Genomic DNA, 19,928 nt, shown 5'->3' with positions numbered 1-19,928 from the left:
CTGCCCCTAACTCTTCTGCACAGAAAACTCAACAGAACACACGTGTTCTGGACCCTTCCCCAGGACCCCCGAGGTTGGAGGATGTATCCTCAGCAAGACGGACTTGCCGCTTTCCTTTCTGTGCCTCCCTTGCTCGTTGCTCTCCCAAGGGGTTCCCACTGTGCGTTATAAATTTTACCTTTTCAGTGTGCAGGAGAGTCGAGAGGAGGCTGCGTCCCAGCTCTCGGCCTGCCCGTCCCCGAGGACACCAATTAAAGGCACTAATTGGACAGCAATACATCAAAGTCGCTCCCAGGAGTGGGTCCTCAGAGTGCCAGGAATCCGTTAGTTGGGCTTTGTTTCAAATAGAGAAATACAGAAGGGAAAAACTGAAGAATAAAAAAAATAAGCCACCCCTAGGACAGGGCTGGAGTGCAGCGCGGACTCCTCCTGTATTTCTAGGGATCCATTTGCTCTCCTCCCATCCTCCGGGCTCTGCGCAGGGAATGGACCATCTTTCCTGTTCCTGTGTTGTGAGGCCACCCTACTAACTTCCCCCTAAGAGCGCCGCCTAGAAGGCTCTCTTTCTCCCCGGGATAAGCTTTTTTAGTTGGTGGAGATGAAATGCGCGTTTAGATCCGTGCGAGCACTCACACCAGAGGAAGCAACCCATCTCCCTGACAGCACCATGCCGGTCTTTCCTAAACAAGCCGGGGAAGCAGAAGACACTGGGAAAGCACCTGTCACCTCAACGTAACAATCACCCTAATCCCGTGGGTCCTGGCAGAGGACCTCCTGACAAGGGAGGGCGATGAAATGAGCCTGGCCTCATGGAAAGAGGTTGTTTCAAGATTTAGATTCAGGACAGGACATCTAAGGATGGGAAGAGCTGGACGCCACTCTTGGGTGGGAAGGCAGCAGGGCCTGCAGTGGGGAGCAAATCGAGTGGCCTATGTAACCAAGAGCCCTTTGAGACCTTCGGTTTAGAAGGATGCTAAGTTAAAAGGAGGTTGAGTCTGCAGGGTCCAAAAAGCACCAGCTACTCTGCATGCTCAGAACAGTTTCTACTTCTCCACTACCAAGACCCGAGACCCTCCCCTGCGGCCACCTGACAGTGGTGGCCAGAGGAAAGGATGTCCCGCATAAGGGAAACTAAGACCCAGGTACAAACTGGGGCTCCTGTAAGAGACTGGTCCTCAAGATGTGGATCCCGGAAAAGTGCAGGCTATCTCCTGCACTAGTAATTCAAGAACCTAACGGCAAGCCGGGGCCAAACTGCTGCGATTGCTCCTGCAGCGACAGCGCAGGCGCCCTTGATTCTCGGCCTCACCTGGGCCCGGGAGAGGTCAGAATTCGCCCCTCTTCCTGAGCAGTGTGCCCGCTCCCTTCCCTCCAGCTGCCAGATTGGAATGGCTGCGTTTGATTCCATTTGTTACCATTCCTGGCATTTGTTTTCCATTTTATAAACGTTTCCCTTTAAGTAATTGTCCCTGTTAACGGCGTATACCTTTCAGCAGCCCTCACTGCGCTATAAATAATCTGGATGAAGATGTAAGGATATGACTTTCACAAGATTGGACAATTGATTCAATCTGTGACCCGCGATCGCGAATAATATTGGAAGGCTATTTAAACAGATGAAGGCCTAAATTGTCTTGCTTGTATCTGAATTAATTTCTCATTCATCATCATTATGAAGTGATTGGTCTATTCAAGCTCTTCAGCCTGCTGGAACCGAGCAGGATTTAAATGAGATTGTAACACAATTTAAATGCTTGCCGACTTTAACGAGGCCAATTGAGCAGCTGCAATAAATACAAATATTTTTCTAAACAGCCTTGTTTTAAATAATTACTTAATGCTTTCATGTTATTTTTAAGTGGCAATCTTTCTCCCTCCTCCTCAGAATATCACATACTTCTTTGCTGAGAAGGCAATTTGGAAATGACTTTGTGTTTTGTTTGTTTTTTAGATGCTGCGATGGGGTTTATAGTTGGGATTTGATTCCCCCACACAGGGTCAACATTTCTGGGGTCCCAAACATTGGGTAAATGGAGAATTTGGCCTTAATGTTTTTCTCTATTGAACTCTATGTGCTTGCCCCTGCAGAACCTGGGTGGAGGGGAGCAAGGGAAGAAATTTGCCGTTGCATCAGTTTTCTTACTCGGTCCTGTTTGGGCTGGGGACTGTAAACGAATCTGTGCAACTGTACTTACAAATGACACCCTGAAGAGTGGCATTGTTTCTGATTTGTCCTGATGACCGTCATCATCTTGAACAAATCAGAATTCCGGCCTATCCCAAAGGTGTTCCTTATAAAGTTCAATCTCCCAGCAGCTTGGCTCTTAGTGCAAGTAAAGTCAGGAGTGAGTGGAGACAAGAAGAGGATTTCTTTGATGGGAGTGGAGCACACAGAAAGAAAACGTTGCTGCAACCAATGGCCGGTTGTGGTGATGATTAGAAGACACCCCCACCCCTTTGCTACAACCTTTTTCTCTCCCATCCCTCACTGTGTGGGGAGAGGGTGCTTACTAAAATTAGAAAAAAATTTTAAAAATTTTAAAAAACCAAACCAACCAATCAAACAAAAACCACCTCTTCCCACTTGAAATGCACCATCCATTCTGGGCATCTTCCACAACTGTCCACCGTGACACCCATGCTCTCCTGGAGGACATATGGCAGCGGGTGTTTCCTCGTTTGGAGAATAATAGAAGCAATGGAGCAGGAGAAGTCTGGAGAACAAAGGAATCTTTTAAACTTTCATGAGAGCATTTTGGACGGAGGAGACATACTGTGGGGACCCAGGGCTTCCATTTGGGGTGACTGTCTGGGGCTGTGTCCTTTGGGTAACAATGTGCATGATGGATCTCTCTTCCTGCGGCCTTTTTCCTGTGGAGGACCCCCACATCTAGTGAGTCCTTATAGACTTAGAGCCTAGGAGAGTAGATCTGTATGGTGACTAGAAAAACCATCAGTAGGACAGAGGGTGAGATCAAGCCGCAAAGTCCCCACCCCCACCCCAAATAGGAGTGAGGCTGGAAGAACTAAGTGATTTGCTATGTAACTGGGTAATTTAATGCCAGAGTTAGGGAGCTGCTGGCCGGAATCATTTCGTCTTCGAGGCTCTGCCGAGCTCATCCGCTTTATCCTGTTGTTTAAAACGAGCATTATCCCAAACATATGCAATGCAATCAGTTTGGTCACACTTACAAGAACACGCTTTAATAAGGCAATCAATCACACGTTAACAAGCCAGCGACGGCCTGGGCTTTGCGCACACTTGGTCTGCAGAGTGGTTGTTCTTGCAGATCTAGGCAGACCCAAGCTGAGCACTGGATCTTGTTTTCAGACCTGCAGGTTCTGCCAGGACTCAGAAGCTGCAGGGGGAAATGAAAATATGAAACTTTGTTGAGCACCATCTTGGGCTCAGAGTCCCAAAACCCAGTGTGTGTGTCAGGGGAGAAGGGGCCGGATCAAGAACCTGAAACTCCTGGGTGCACCCTAGTTACTGCTTGCTGTGTATAGCTCAGAGCTTCAGGCAAAATGAGACCTTGCCAGGGTTGAGTTAAGATAAGATACTCAGAAGTTAAAAAAGAAGCAAAACTAAAAACAATCCCACATTAGGCCTCTTGCCTGGTCTGCCCTATCTGTTCTACAGACAGAAATGAAAGCTAGGGATGCCTTCATAGTTAACTCCACTCTCCTAACCAAAGTGGGGTATGTCAAGCCAGATGGCACTGCCTGGTGCGAGCAAGCTAAGCTCTATGGGTGGTGGGCGATGGGGGGGGTCATAGAGTGAGAAGTGGTGCCTACTGCCAAACCGCAAACCTTGGCAAAAAGGAAATTTCATTATGAAGTAATGAGTAATTCCTCCTGGCAAGATGTATTGTTATATCTTCCACTTCAATTTGGAGGAAGAGAGGCTCAATTACCCAGAAAATACAGTCAATTAAAGGCTGCTGATTGGACACGAGGCCGGATCATCGATCTTGTACTTTCCAATATCGCTGCAGACACCTCATTTTCCCTCCCTATTAACTGAAAATACGCCTGGCATTAAGGCAACCCGCAGCCCATTTACCTGTCGCAAGCAATCTCTACCCGATGCAGAGCAACTGCAAAATTTGCTGGGATTTGGCACTGGGGAGACCCTGGCTTCAGAGGGAACTTCGAGGGCCTGGGGGCAGGGAAGAGTGGGAGTGCGGTTGCTGAGTAGAAGGTTCCACACGCGGGCTACAGCATACAAAAGGACAGAGGGCATTTGTGGGGTTCCCATTGCCCAGCAGAGAACCCTCCCTGCTAGACAACCCAAACCTTCCTAGCTTCCCACAAGGCTATTGGGCTGGGATTTCAGAATGAACCCCTCTTGAGTAGGTCGGGGGCGGGGGGGACTGCTAAGTACCACCTGGCTTTAAGCTGAAGTGCCAGAATTCCATCCTCCAGGTAGGATTTCTAGTATGTGGATGAATCCTACCAAGACCATCTCATCCAGCCACTTCTATGTGTGATAGAGGCCCGACTCCACCAGCAAACACAGCTCTCTGGAGTGGTCTGGCACTTGTCATTACTGACTTATCTCATCAGGGGTCGGGCTGGAGGAAGGTCTCAAGGAGATAGCAGCCCTGGAGTCCCCTGTTGGAGCAACTGAAGGATTCATTGCTCCAATAGAATCGTTCATTAGAGGGATGAGCCCTAGGGAAGCTCAACTTTTTAGGGGGCAAATCTACTTATGGTAAGTCCTAGATACTCCCAGAATGAACCAAACCTACACCCAGGGGAGCTGGAAGACAGATTTCTACTTTCCTGCAATGTCTGTTCAGATCCTGCCAATGCCCGACAGGGACTTAGGAGACCCCTTTGTGAGTCCATCTTCCTTATGCTTTCCCTATATAGGCCCACGGTAGCTAAATTAGCAATTAAAAAAAAAGCAAATATACTCTCTGATGCCACCAAAAAAAAAAGAAAAGAATTTATGCTTAAATGCTAAAGTAAGAATCATGTTCACCTTTTATTGCAATATGGTTAACAAATCATAACAGCAAATTCTTTGGGCTGCAAAGGAAAACCCCAGACCAAACCAAATTCATTCCCTACAGGAAGGACCACGCCCTCCCAGTGGAGTGAAGCTTGCACTGGATGACTGAACTTGTCCTTTTTCCTCAAACACTGGCTATAAGGATGAGTACAGGAGTTCATAAGTGGCTCCCCAACAAACCCCAGTGAAGGGTAGAGTCAGGGTCCTCCAGAGGTGCTGAAGGGTTATACTGGCAGCTGAAAGCCAAGGCCCTGTGGCAATTTGGGGAGACAATGAGAGAAGAATGTAAGAAGTCTCCGTTCCCTAAGCTCTTCCCAGGGCGCCTTGTTATAAGGGCTCAGCTCCGGGCTTGGTGGCCCAGCAGAGTGGTGATCATTAGTATACATACATTCAACATTCAAAAACCCTTCTCACACATCACTTGCTAATCAGGCTGTGTGCTGGGTTAAGGGAGAAGAGGTTCGCCTCACAGAAGCTGCCTAGGGACTCTGGAGCCCCTGCAGCTTCCCTGCCAATGTCACAAAGCCAGGAATATGGAAAGAAGTCAGGGGCTGGTAGAAGCTAGAACCGAAAGATGCTATGTGATTGGGGCCTGGGAAGGTGAGACAGTCCCCAGGTTCCTTGCCAAGTGGCAAGCGTCTCCCTGGCAGTAAATCATCTCTCCCCTAAATGGATGGTATGTTACCATCAACAAGCCCCCTGCCAAGCTTTGGAAAAGCTGGTGAAGATTAATCTCTACCTGCTCTGCATACACAGCATTTTGTTCCAAGAAACAGCGATTTCCCTTCGCAATGCTTGCCCTTGACAGGAGAGTGGGGGGGGCCCGGGTGAAGGGTACGAGGGGTGTGGGAGTGGGTTGTTGCCGGTTAGCTGTTGAACCAAGGCCTTGATCTGACAGGGCCGTGGAGAATGGCAAAGCCTGGCCACCCCAGAGGAAGCTCTCTCAACCTCAGCTTTCCTGCCCCATGCCTGCTCCCAAGCAGCAACAGCCACGGCCGCTTCTGGGGCTCCCGGATCCTCTAGGCCTCTAGTCCTTGATGGTGTCCCCCTCCCACCTCCTTTCCCCTCTGAGAAGAGAGGTGACAGGTGGGACGCTGGAGGAGTCCCGAAGGCTCCCCCCCACCCCACCCCCATGACGTCCTGCAGCCGGCAGCCCCGAGGGCTCCCCCTTATCTGGTGAGGGGCACCTCCTCCCTCTGGTCCAACGCCACAGAGGAGGCCTTGCTGAGCACAGAGGGGGCGAACGTGAGGAAGGAGTCCGAGCGGGAGGTGGAGGCACAAGTGAAGTCTGAGGCGGCCGCGGCCCTCGGCGCCAGCCCATTGGCCGGGCCGCTGTGGCAGGCGAGGCAGGAGCAGGGGCCGCCGGCCGAGGCACCGAGTCCGTGCGCCGGCCCGGGGTAGAGCGGAGGGTGGCGGAAGGCGCACAGCAGTTCGGGCCGCGGGTAGGGCTGCGAGAGCACGCGGAAGGTGTCGAGCGGGCGCAGGGGCCCGCTGAAGGGCGAGGCCGCGGCCGAGGCGGCGGACGCGGCGCCCAGGCCCACGGGCGAGTAGTAGGGCAGGGGTAGGTGCGACGGGAAGGGGTAGGGCAGGCCGCCCGCGGCCGCCGCGTGGCTCATCATGTAGGTGTAGAAGGCGGGGTCGGCCGGGTGCGGCCACGTCATGGCCAGCCGCTGACGCTTGTCCTTCATGCGGCGGTTCTGAAACCACACCTGAGGAGAGAGCAAGGGGAAGAGGAGCGGGTTGGTTTGGATGGCTGCCGCCAGGCCCAGGCCCAACTCTGAGGTGGATGGGGTGTGAGGGGCCAATGGCCACAGTGAGTGGGGAAGAGTCAAAAGCCACTCGAGCTAACCAGGGCGGGCCACCCACCGCCATCCCAGATGGAGAGGAGGAAAACTGGGGGAGCCGCTTGACCTGCCCACCGGGCCTGGCATCACAATCTGGAGAGGGGGTGCTAATAGGAAGGCCTGCCTCGATGGGCATGAGGAGGCGAAAGACATTTTCCCCACAGATTTATGTCGCTTTCATCCCTGTCCTTTGGGGCACTGTCACTTGCAATCACCTACCCCCTCCCCCAAGTCTATTAATCTGGGAAAAGGACGGAATCGACCTCTTAGCAGCAGTGGCTGACTATGGTCTTGTCAGAGGGGAATTCTGCATGTACCAGATTGGAGAGTCCAGGCCCAGACTCTTCAGCAGCAATTCAGGAGATGGGCCGTTGGCATTCCCTTCCTACTAACCTAGGTACATATCTACCTCGAGCATCCTAGCCAAGCCTACCTTGATGGTAGTTTCAGGAAGGTTTAGGGCTGCTGCCAACTCGCATCTCCGCGGTCTTGAAACGTAGTTCTCCCTGTAGAACTCTTTCTCCAGCCTTGCAATCTGCTCCCGGGTAAAGGCGGTGCGGTATCGGCGCATCTGGTCACTGGCGCTGCAGGCCAGGGTGCCTTGTGAGCCGCTGCTGCCGCTGCCACCGTTACTCTTGGGGGCCTCGCTGCCACTGTTAGGACTGCTGCCTAGTGCATCGGAGCCTGGCGCTGCACAGGAGCCCAGAGAACACAGGTGCACATACAGAGACACAACACAAATACACAAACAATGCTGACTTCAGGCTGGAGGAGGGGCATTAGAAGGAGAACCCCTCAGCTTCCTCAGTCACTGATTCTGCGGGGGGGCTCTGGAAGCTTCACGGAAGAGGTCTTGAAACAGAAAGGGTTTGGGGCAGGCTTAGAGTGTGTTTGAAAGACCCGGACCTACGGCATACTGGGTCTAAAGGCTCCTAACCTCCTTTCCCTTCCAGTTGCCCCTGGGTGCAGCAAAGGCGTATTCCCTGAGCTCTCTGCTTGTGTTGGTAGGGATGAGCCGGAACACTGAATTCTTGAGGTTAATGTATTGTAGCTTGTTGGACATGCAGTGAGCCTCCTTGCTCTTCTGTGTGTGTGCATTCCCAGGTGTGGGGATGTGTGTTGGGATGCCTCTATTGCAGGAGTGGTATATTTTGAGTATAGGTTGTGAGGACATGCTATGGTAGAGAATCTAGGGTAGGTAGAAGATGATAGGAAATAGAGGGGGATACTTAACAAGGTGGTGTTGGCTGCCAAGGCCTAGAGGTAGGTGCAAGCCTTTCCCACCCATTCCCATGGTTTTGTGGAGGTGTGTCTGTCGATGGGTTCCAGCTCCCAGTTTTTCATTCCTAGGAGTGGATATTGTTGGTATAGAGAGACTCCCTTCTGAGCTATCTGCCCCCACTCCCATTAGTCCCTGGTGAGAAGGAGCTCTGTAATTAAAGTACCAACCCCTTAGACCCACCCCAGAGAAGGGTGGGGCTCTAGCCCCCCTGCAGCTGCTTTTCCTTTGGGTGGAGAAGTGAGACTGAGGGAAAGGGGGGAGGGGGAGGGCCAATCCCCGCCTTTTCAAATGCAACCGGAGACCAAAGGCAATTAGACCATTGGGGCCATTTCCGACCTGGCGCCGCCAGCCCGGGAAGTGACAAGGTAATTTGGACCTCTGACCGACGTGCAAACTGGTCGGAGGGCTGCAGCCCTCTGGAGACTAGAGTCCGCCACGGTTTTACAGTCCTTTATATTCTCGGGGCTTCCGCGTCTCCCTGTGCCTTGCACCCCTCCAGTCGCAAACTACCCGGACAAGCGTTTGATCTTGCCCTACCCGATGGAAGGTGTCTTCCCATCTCAGCTGAATCATCCCACAAAACTCTGGGGGACGGGGTGGGGGAGGGGGAGGAGGTTGGGGTGCGTTTTGGATCCCTCAAGTCAAGACTGATGTCAATGCTGACATTCGTCCAGGGACAACTGTCACTCTTAGTCCCACTGGTGGGATAACATAAGAGACCTCACACACACACCAAGGTGCAGAGAGCAAGAGTTGTTTAGGTGCCCCTGCCCCACTCATCCAATCCCCAGACATCCTGCCCCAAAGGAAAGGAGTATCTTCCACCTGGCCTGAGATGAAGGGGGACTGTGGGTGCAGTGGGCGGACCGGGGAACGGAGGGACAAGGTGGCTACCTTTGCTGTGCTGGTACTCGGCGTTCCCTGTGGCGCAGTCCGGGGTACAGCTCACCTCGATTTCTTCATAGAAATCCGATTCGGTGTCTGAGCTACTAGGTTGCCCTTGGCCAGAGAGGCTGTCCGTGGAGGGGACCGGGGGTCCCGGGCCAAGCATGGCCGCTCCAGCAGACCGTGGCTCGGCGCCCAGCCCTGCAGCACTGCCTGCTAGTCCATCGACCGGCTCCTCCTCCTGGCCTCCCCCGCCACGCTCCCGGGAAGTCGGAGGGCCGGCTCGCGGGCTCAGGCAACCGTGGGGCACCATCTTCTCCGGCGGTTCAGGCAGCGGGCTGCTCACGGCTTCGGACAAATTAGAGACCCTCTTACCAACCAGAGTGCCAAGCTGACCCCCATCCAGAAACATAACCATGTCCTTTCGGCTCTCCATCCCCGGACTCTCCAGAGCGGGGAGGGGGGGAGGGGGAAACCCCCAAGTAAGCTCCTAACCCCAGGCTCCCTGGGATCTTGGCTGAGAAGAGGAGCTAAGGCGACAAGGCAGGAGCCGGGTAGCCCCAGCGCGGTGTCGACGGCGACCGCGGAGATGGCAGTGGGGAGCTAGGGTCACCTTGTGATGCGAGCGCTCCTCTGTGCCGCACCGCCTCTGGGAGGAAGCCCCATTGCCCTCTTCTTTCTAAGCTGTCATCCTCCTGCTGCAATCGTCATTACAGTACCGCTGGTGACGCCACTCGGCGAACGCAAGTGGATAAATAGAAACGTCTGCCACAGCGAAGATGAAAGGAGACCCGCAGCTAATGGCTCGGCAGTGATGCGCCAGGTGTGGGCCTCGCTCGAATGGGGAGGAGAGTGTGAAAACAGAGAGACACACACACTGAGAAAGGGAGACACCCAGACAGAGAGGATGCAAATGGAATTCCGCACACAGAAAAGGGAGCGCTTAAGGCGCCCAGCGAGTTCCACGGGGGCAGCAGGACTTGGTAATTGAAAAATGCTTTTTAAATTTTATTTTATTGTTGTTTTGACTTCTGTTTTCTTTACCTGGTGTCTAGATCTAATACTAATGAAAGAATCCATAGCTGCTGTTTGGAAGCTGCTTACAAACCCAGGCTTTCTGAGTAGGTCTTCAACCGCTTGTCTTTCTTAGTGGCTTCAGTTTTGTTTTTGTTTTTGTTTTTTTTTTCTTTTACAAGCTACTGAAAAAGTACCCCCCACCTCAGTTGTCTGGAGAGCTTGAACCTGCAGAACCCTTTCCTCCCTTATCTCCCCAACCCCATCTGTCTCCTTCCTAAGAACCAAACTTTTTCTTCCCTTAGAGCCAAGAGATATCATTTCCCCCCTTTGAAAACCAGCCTTGTGTGCTGACTCAGTGTTCCACGATTTAAGGAGAAAACAAAATCTCTCCCCACGCAGATCACCTGGCTTATATTCGAAGTATTCAATGAGTTGTTGTTGTTGTTGTTAATTTCCTCTCTCTGTCTAGATGACCTGGCTTGAATTTGGATTAGCTCTTAATAGAAGAAAACATCTTTTGGGTTGGCTTGTCTCCGGGCTATTCCAGGTATGTCGGTTAGGGAAAAGGTCTAAAGATTGGCCGTTCTCTTCCTGTCTGTATTTTAGGTATTTCTTCGGAGTCAACGAATTCTGCCATGAGCAGCGCGTTCTAATGGAAAGGCGCTGGCAATCAGGACCCCTACTCTGGGACCACCGAAGGAGCCCAAGTAGAAGGTACTGGCCTTCGCTGGTGGTTTTAGAGCAGCTGTGAGCGTAGTGTGTGGCAAATGGTATCAGCGGGGTTTGAACTTGCAGGTTCCTCTTCTGGGGCTCTGCAACAAAGAGGTTTTCCATGTCCAAAGCTAGAGGTAGGAGAGAAAGTCGTTGAAATGTCCTGAAAACAAAACAGGCAATTGGGGGTGGGGGCTAGGATAACCCTTTGAGGAGGTGAGGGTCTGGGTCTGTGGAATTCTGGGACTTGGTGTTTGGGAGAAGGAGTACAATCTCCTTGGGAGCCAGGCAGGTGGGCTGGGTTGAGGGGCAGAAGTGAGCACCTTCTAGGTTTAGCTCCTCACTCCCCCTCTCTCTGGCTCCCCTTGCAATATTTTCCTCCGAGTTAATTTTCAGTTAACTAGGCAGGTGAGCGGCCTGCCTAGTTAACTGAAGAAGGAAAAAAAAAAAACTCTTCTGTGTCTCAAGGCAAAGTCCCAGCTTCTAAGAAAGTTCCTGTGATTTCCTCATTGTCATCTGTCTCCTACCCTTTTCTTGTTTTCTCTTTACCCTTCCCTCAATCTTTCTGATTTAGGATTGTGGAAATAATGGAGGAAGCCAGAGGTTTAGGAAAACGACTTCGGCTTTCCATTTCTCTCCTGATGCAGCAAATGCTTGCTCATCTTGCCTGGGGAACAAGGGCAGATGACAAGAAGGGTGGCGTCCATGCAAATGTCTCCACTCCCTATGAACCCCCAAAGCCACCAGCTGCTGAACACTGCCAGCCCAGAAATCTAGAGAAAGATTTCAGACGCCAAGGGCAGAGATGGGGCCGAGGGGATAGTGAGTTTCAGGACCGCTTCCTGCCGTGAGGAGATAGCCACCAATTCTGGCTTCCCCCGACTTTCTCACTTCCGCCAGAGCCTGCCGGAGCACCTGGCTTCCTCTCTCATCTCCCTAGACTCATGATTCTGGCTGTTGTTGTTGTTGTTGCTGCTGCTGCTGCTGCTAAATCAAAATCTTCCAAAGCTGGGCCTGTGAGACACCCACTGTCCCTGTCCACCCCCCATGAACAAGCCACTACATCACTGCCCTCCCTCTCAGAGGGAGGCTGGTCCCTAAGAGTCACTCTGAGCTTCCCTGCCCCGCCCCCAGCTTTGCATTCAATGGGAATGTTCTATGTTTGATCCCCTTTTACTCAGCATTTTCCCTAGAGATGAAAGCAGAACAGAATTGTGAGATCAAGGGGTGCCATTTAGTCTCCTTCCTGGGTCAGTCGGATGGAGCCGGGCCTCCCCTCACATCTCCAGGAGGGGCCTCAGACTCTCAGAAGACTGCAGCCTCCTCTGCTCCAGATCTGAGCTTCACGGAAATCCCTTTTCAGCCCACCCCCAATCCCAAATTCCTACCCAGACTTCAGCCTGGCTTTTAAAAGCGACCTCCGTCTATTTAGTTTTTAGGTCCCTACTGAACCTCTCCCCACCTATGCCGGATGCTTAAAGGGGGAAAAAATCCAACTAAATGTCACTTCTAAAATTAGCAATTGGCCGACTTCAAATGAAGGAAGGTGGAATTTTTCAAGGCAGATGAACAGAGAGTGCTGGAGAAAGACGATTTTGGGTCTTTTTTTTTTTTTTTTGGTTTTGTCTTGAGGTGTTACTGTTTTTTTTTTGTTGTTGTTGTTTTTCTTCCTGCCTGGGAAGTGTATTTTAATCGTCACTGTCATTGTATTATGAAGGTTGTTTACTGAGCAGCGGGAGAAGGAAGGAAAATTCTAATAGCGCGTGAAGCAAGGTAACCCTTCGAAAACGAAGAGCTGGTGACAGCCGCCTAAGTGGAGTCCGGCCCCAGGGCATCTCTCTCCCCTGCAGCCCCGCCGACCTGCGGTCCTTCTCCTGCTGGGGCGATCAGCTCGGATGCCGCCAGCTCCTCCAGCTCCTCGCGGATTGAAATTCTCTGAACTTCAAAAGCGGCGGGTTTGGCTTCCGCCCGGGCTAGGAGGGATAGAGGGTGGCTGGGAAGCCTAGGGAGCCGAGGGGAGATAAGTCGCGCCGCCGGTCGTTTTAAATGGAATCTGTAGCCCTGCTTGGGCCACCGGACACGGGGATCCACGGAAACACCTTCGCATCACATGGAAATCCGGCTCCGGAGAGAGGCGGCGGCGGTTGTGGTAGCTGTCTAGGTGAACCGAGGCCCGTGGGGCGTGGTCGGCAGTGGTCCTGAGCCGTCCTGAGCACCTTTGCACATGCCTGCTGAAAGGCGAAGGGCGAATGCCCAGAGACCTGGAGCAGATTTAGCTGCTTTCTTCTTAGGGCGCGCGCGCGGGCGCGGGGGGGGGGGTGGAGAGGGGGCGTTGACTAGAAAAAAATTAACTTTTCTTTCGTCAAATGTAAGAACAAAGAGAGCATCCTTCTAAATAGTAAGAGTCGCCCTATTGTTGAAGATACTGTCCTCTGGTCCTCCGTGACCTTCCAGGTTGTGACAGAGATATTTCCTGAAAGTTTCTGTAACTCTGGGTCTTTGCAGCTAGAGGGGCTGGCAGTGGGAGTGTATGTCATTCAGTCAGCTCCACTTCTCCCAACACAGCTGTCCAGGCCTCTTTTTGAGCCCAGAGTCACTGAGTGGTACACCCCTTGGGGGAGCATCCCTCAGGAGAAAAAGTTCACTGGAAGCCAAACTCCAGAGGTTCTGGCTTCCATGAGCCCAGAGATGGAATGATCTGGATTGATCTCTTCTGCGCTGTCCAGGGTGGCGTTGAAGGGAGGGTTGTTTCTGAGGAATCTGGAGGCAGTGGTCAGCTGCAGTGAGCAGCACAGAACAGTTTTCCTCTTCAGAAGGTTGAGCTGGAGGCTTCAGAAGTCCAGTTAGGACAAGTGCTCCAGCCTCTGGGCCTCCTGATGTAAAGGGCACAGCTATCTGAGACAAGAACCTGGGTGCTTCATGGTCCCCAATGCCTGATGCTTCTCAGAACCCCAAAGGTATCCAGTTCCGCCTTTTCTCCCCCCCCCCCCACTTGTCTGCCTAGTCTACTGAAACCAGAGTCTACAGGCTTCCTGCTTCTGCCTGCTTAGAAGCCCAAATCTCCCAGCTCACTGTGAGTACTGACAGCATTGAGGAACAGACCCACCACAGGACTGATACCCAAGGCCCTTCTCACCTGAGGCTAACTCCTTCCCTTTGGACAAGGCCTGGATGGGTTCAGTGTAGTTTGTTCCCATCCAAGGAAGTTCTTCAGTACCTGTACATACACAGGCCAGGATAGGTAGCCTGGCCCTAACAGAAGTACCACGGCCTCTTCAGTCATTACTGTTCTGAAACTTGCTATTATTACAAAGTCAGTTGACTGACATCCATGTCTCTTTTGTCTCTATAAGAGTTCTTTAAAGGGCCTGATAGACTACAATACTTTTTCTCCCTCAGTTGTAGGGTGACCAACAGTCCTAACAAATGACCATGGCAAGGCTGAGTGTCAGGCCTAGGCTCCTCTTCCTCAGTCGTCTTCCTTCCTGTCCTTGGGGACTCTCTTCTACTATCATGCAGGTCCTTCCCACCCACAAGAACACTTCTCTGGAGAAAAGGCTAATGGCCACATTGATGCCACTCCTCCCAACATACATCTTTTCCCAGGAAGACAAAGAGTCCTGTGGTAAGAGCAGCCACTGTGGTATGGACAGCAGGCTCTTATGCATTTGTGTTTTCCAACTTCTGCAGGCTGTGGGGGGGGGGGAAGGAGGGAGTATGGATTACCCCTGGCTTACAGCTGAGAGACCTAAACAAGGAGAAATACACCCATGTGTAAGAGGATTCTACCCCCCCTCCTCCACCTTGAAATCAATTCTCAGATCAACTCTTGGAAGCTGGGCTGTGACCCATGTGGTAGAACGTTTATCTGGCTACCATGAGGTACCAGGCATGGGTTCTGTGGCTTTCATACTAAAAAGCCAGCTTGTGCTTTTCACCTGGGTCTTTTTGCTCCTACCTCACTCATAAATGAGAAGACGATTCAGGGAACTCTAGGTACGCCCCCTTGGACCTGCAGGGAAGGGGAGATAGGCTGTAAATCATTTGGAAATACCCCCTCTACAGAATAGAGGCCAGAGACTGAATGAGGACTGTACAAAGGACTGTAGGAGAAAACAAAAACAAAATCAAACAAACAAAAAACAAAAACCATTGTGACCAAGTGCAGCCATGTGGCAGGTCATTGGGACCTGAAGGTAGAACCTCTGATCTTCAGGATCCAGTTCAGAACATCCAAATGTCAGCATAACTACTGACTTTGGACACCTAAAGGCATCTGCTCAAACCACTGCAATCAACCCTGAGTGCTTTCCTAAGAAAGACTTAGGTTTCCCAGGGCCACTCACCTATGTTTTTAAAAAGGAAGACCACAGCCACACAGGGCAACCTGAAGCCCACCAGCCTGGCCCCAGCTCACAGGCGCCATCCTGCCTCAGCCTCCCAGGGAGTTAGGATTTACACCCTTTCACCACAGCCAACCAACTACCCCGATGACTCTCTTAACCTCTTAGAAATTCTATCCCCTTAGATATTTGGCTATCGTTTTCCTAGAAAAATTCACAGAGGTCCTTCAAATTCCCGGATTTCTCTCCCCTACGTAAGCCCTTTAGAGCCACCATAGTCCAAGCAAAGTAGCCTAATTCATTTTTATGGATGTATATTTACCTAAGGTTTTTGTTGTTATTGTTGTTGTTGTTAATTTATTTCATTACATAGCAGCTTCCTCCCCCAAACTATCCTAATGTTGCGTGGTCCAAAGGACAACACCTAAGTGGCTGACCAGGCTTTCTCATACGTGTGATTTGGCCTGCACACATCCTCCACTGAAAACCTCCAGGTTCTGGCCCTGCATCAGAGGGAGATGGTCTGGCTGGAGCATCCCTAAAAGGCAGGACTTTGACTTGGGCTGATCATCTTTTGAATAAAGACAAGAGCTGCCTGGCTATTACCACATCCCTATATTGCACCAGGAGTTCTTTCCCAGCCTCAGGGAGGGCTTCTCTCTGTTCTCATTGGCTTGGATTTTGGTCTGATTCTGCAGCTAGAACCTGGGGCTTTGCACATGCTAATCAGGCATTTCACCACCAGAACGTCTATTGCTTTGCACTTTACATAGGGGTAAGAGGGTGAGATAAGAATCTGGCTGTGTAGCCTAGGACTGGAAGATCTGCCAGAGTTCAGGCTGGCCCCAACTGGAGAGTCTCCTGCCTCTGGGACTTTATGCATGTTCCCCCATACCCATTGCTTGCTCTGCTTTCTACAGTTTTCTCCAAAGGCAAGCCTTTCCATGTGCTGAAGGACTTGAGTAGGCTCTAACTTTCCCATACAGTGTCCTCCCCCTGTTCACCCCATTCACTCATAGCAATAAGGGGGAGACCCACTGTAATATCAGACCAAGGAGTCTGCAAGGAATCTGAATTGATCCTAACCGAATCCCATGAGTGCTGGTCCCTCTGTCTTCTCTGGATTCTCTAGGCTAGGAGGATGTTGACACCCCCTTCCTCTTTCCCAGTCCTTTGTCCCAAATAGGAGATGCATGCAGCCAGACATCCAGCACTGGAGATAACTGGGTGGGAAAACTATCCCTGCACTTCTTATGCTGCCCAGGACAGCAAGTCCAACTGGTCTGTGCGGCCGAACCTCGCTTTGATTTGATTTGGAGATTTGTGGAAGCTGCCTTTCATAGAGTCCGCTCCCAACCCAGACTAGTCCTCCCAGCTAATTGAGCTTCGCGGTGCAGGTAAGCAGAGGAAAAAAAAAATGGTCTCAGAGAGATTGAGAGGATCTAAGGGGCAAAGATCTAGGCAAGGACCACCCTTCTCGAATTGGCTGGGTGGCTGCGGCTGTTAAGGGATCAGAAGATCCGACAGTACAGAAAGAATAATTAACCCGCAGGAAGGTACGCAGGGTGCCTCGACGACGTAGAAAACCTGTGCGCTCAGGAATCTGGCGGTGAATATTGGAGGGTGTGCGGGTGCTGGGACCTCGGGACACCTAGGGTGGATCAGATTGTGGCAGCGGGGGAGAAAGTGATGTCAGCCCAGAAAACAAGCGCTGCGGGCTAGGAGAGTACTGTGCGCCCAGGCTGACTCGTCATGGCGTCTATATCCCTTCCGTTCACCATCACAGCGGCACCAGGTGCAGCTACACAATCCCCTAAATGTCCCTTTCAAGCTGAGAGCCAGTCAGGCGTCCCATCCGGTCTTTGCAGCCGGGTCCTGTATCCTCCGCCCCTCGCTGCCGCGGTGACAAAGCACTGCTCACGAACTGCTGTCTTGGTGCGCCCCCAACTGCCGATCGCCAGAGGCGGAAGTCGCATCTCGTAGCAACATCCTCGCTGGCTCAAATGCCAGGGCTCTGCCACTACAGGCATGCGAATCCTGTATAACTAGAGGTCGGCTGATCATGGCACAGTAGTGAGCCTCACTCCCGGTGCGTCTGTCCTGGGGTTAGACTCCAGGAGAGCTGGACGCGAGGTCCCCGCCCACATAGTCTCAGTTCCAAGGACTGGTAATTAACTACAGGTGCGGAACTGGACCAAGCTCTCTTATGCCACCCTGCCTCCTTCCCAGTCATTTGAGAACCAACTCAGAAATATCCCCCACCCGCATAAGATAGAAGTAGTTAAAATTTTCACCTGTCGTTCATTCAGTCCAGTCATGTTCCCAACCTGCATTGCTCCGTTCAATGTCACTCACTCAGCCTAGGCTGTGGAGCCTCTGGATACTGCTTTGCCTACAGGTCTTGGGCAACTCTTTCCTTACTTAGTTTTGAGGCCCACTGATCAACAAGCAGCCCTTCTCAGATTCACCTAGACAGTGCTCTTGAAGTGTGGAAGTCTCTCCAGCATCTGGAAACTCCATTCTGGGATCTACTGAATCAAAAACTCTTAGCCTGGGTTCAGTAATGTGCTTCAACAAGCCCCTCAAATGATCACAAAGTACATTCAAGATTAAACACTGCTGCTCTGCGGGTTTCATCGTTTCTGTGGTCCTTTCCTGAGATGGGTTTTTTAAGAGTGCCTTAAAGGTTGCACATACATACATGTATGCATATTTGAGCATACCTGTCCTTTATTCACTTCTTTTTTTTTTTAAAGATTTATTTATTTATTATATGTAAGTACACTGTAGCTGTCTTCAGACACCCATATGAGGGCATCAGATCTCATTGTAGATGGTTGTGAGCCACCATGTGGTTGCTGGGATTTGAACTCATGACCTCTAGAAGAGCAGTCAGTGTTCTTAACCGCTGAGCCATCTCACCAGCCCCCCCTTTATTCACTTCTAAGTAGCTCTTTTGTTGGTTTGGTTGGTTTGCTTTGTTCTTTCTTTCTTTCTTTCTTTCTTTCTTCCTTCCTTCCTTCCTTCCTTCCTTTCTTTCTTTCTTTTTTTTTTTTTTGAGAGAGGGTTTCTCTGTGTAGTCCTGGCTATTCTGGAACTCACTCTGTAGATTAGGCTAGTCTCCAACTCAGAGATCTGCCCACCTCTGCCTCCTGAGTGGTGGAATTAAAGGTGTGGACCAACTCTGCCCAGCTTCCAAGTAGCTCTTTATACAAACAGGATGGCCTTGAAAGTAACTGGGGACAAGAAAGAATACTGTACAGAAATATGTTTTCTAGAGACTCCTAAAAATTATGGGCATATTAACCCTTGAGGATTAACCTGGCCTCCAGTCCTTTGATCATAAAAAATAAAATAAAATACTGGATTTCACAACGGTTACAGCTAGCAGTATGAATGTACCTCCTGCATATGGTGTCTTAGGCTTGAGTTCCACAAACATGCCTGGGCTGGGGGTATAGCTCAGCTGGTAGAATGCGTGCCTAGCAGGCATGAGGCGCTAGGTTTCACTACCAGCATGGCATAAACTGGGTGTGGCAGTACATGCATGCAATCCCAGCAACTTAGGAGGGGAAGGCGGGCAGATCAGAAGCTTAAAGTCTTTCTCAATATGAGGGGCTGGAGAGATGCTAAGAGGTTGGGAGCACTGGCTGTTCTTCCAGAAGACTGGATTCTATCGCTAGCACCCACATGGCAACTTACAGCCCGCTGTAAGTCTGCTTCCAGGGGTCTGATGCCTTCTGGGCATTTGTAGACACCAGGCATGCGTGTGACATACAGATATCCATTCCTAAAAATATCCACGCAGATAAACTAAAATTTAAAAGTAAAATAAGTGTGATAAAAGTTTACACACACACACACACACAAAACAATGAGTTCATCCTAGGCTACAGGAGATTCTAGCTCACAAACAAAACAGCAACAAAACCAGTATCATTTCACTCTCTATCCTTCACTGGGGATGAACTCACAGTTTCAGTACTGAGTTATCCACCTCCACTGTACATAAAAACTTCACTTTGGGAATATTTCTAAGATGTCAGTTTAGGCCTAAATCAAACATCTTTAGAGGAGCCTGAAAAAGCTGACATACTATATATATATATATATATATATATATATATATATATATATATATATATGCATATGTATATATTGTCATTGTCAGATTTTTCTAAACACACTCTAGGTTGTTGTTTGGTAAGTTAAAGGTACAGTGAGTTTTATAGATGAGGTAGCCTGGGCCTAAGGTACCACCAAGATGATCCAAGAATCAGGAATAGCTGTGTCTCCTGAGTACTACTCCAGATTCTGTGCGTATAAGCTACTCAATCCCCAAAACTCCAGCTTACTACAGTTGTCATCATGCCAGTTCTACAGAGGGAGGAGCTAAGTCAAGGAGGGGTTAAAGGCCCTCTCAGGAACACAGCCAGCCAAAGCAGAGGTGAGAGCTGGATCCAAGGGAGGACTACCAGGGCCCTGGCTTCTCCTGCTTCCTGACATCAACTTGGCCTCCACAGTCCTTTGATCTTAAAAAAATACTGGATTTCACAATGGTTACAGCTAGCAGTATGAATGGCAGTGAACAGGGCTGGGAGTTAGCAAGTTTTGGCAGACAGCAAGTTTAGCATGTGTAAGCTTCTAGGTTCATGTTCAGGTACCAAATCTCAATAACAACAATAACAGTAATAATAAAACTAAACTCAAATGATGGTCTGTATCCTGACTTTTAGCACTCTGGAGGCAAAGTCAGCAGGTCTTTGAGTTCGAGACCAACTTGATCTACACAATGAGTCCTAGTCACCCAGAGCTACACAGTAAGATCT

The 19,928-nt window shown here is 50.7% G+C and overlaps 1 protein-coding gene across 1 annotated transcript; it reads right to left on the bottom strand.

The window, feature by feature from the left end:
* Positions 1–6,186: 6,186 nt before the first annotated feature.
* Evx1 (even-skipped homeobox 1) lies at positions 6,187–9,464 on the bottom strand. The gene is made up of 3 exons (XM_028790027.1): positions 9,038–9,464; positions 7,295–7,551; positions 6,187–6,726 (listed from the first exon to the last, which is right to left on the bottom strand). Exons 1-3 carry the CDS (start codon positions 9,462–9,464, stop codon positions 6,187–6,189), a joined length of 1,224 nt encoding a protein of 407 aa, XP_028645860.1.
* Positions 9,465–19,928: the final 10,464 nt, after the last annotated feature.

This window comes from Grammomys surdaster, unplaced genomic scaffold (genome assembly GCF_004785775.1).
Source record: "Grammomys surdaster isolate TR1022 unplaced genomic scaffold, NIH_TR_1.0 125861, whole genome shotgun sequence".
NCBI classification, from domain to species: domain Eukaryota; kingdom Metazoa; phylum Chordata; class Mammalia; order Rodentia; family Muridae; genus Grammomys; species Grammomys surdaster.
The sequence above is the reverse complement of the archived record's forward strand: the minus strand, read 5'-3'. Positions and strand labels throughout refer to the sequence as shown.

Bases quoted from the DNA above. Each gene is read 5' to 3' on its own strand.
- Evx1 (XM_028790027.1), bottom strand. From the start codon at position 9,464: ATGGAGAGCCGAAAGGACATGGTTATGTTTCTGGATGGGGGTCAGCTT. The intron at 7,552-9,037 runs GTAGCCACCTTG...GCTCCTGTGCAG, and splicing joins CGAGTACCAGCACAGCAAAG to CGCCAGGCTCCGATGCACTA. The intron at 6,727-7,294 runs GTAGGCTTGGCT...CTCTCTCCTCAG, and splicing joins TTCCTGAAACTACCATCAAG to GTGTGGTTTCAGAACCGCCG.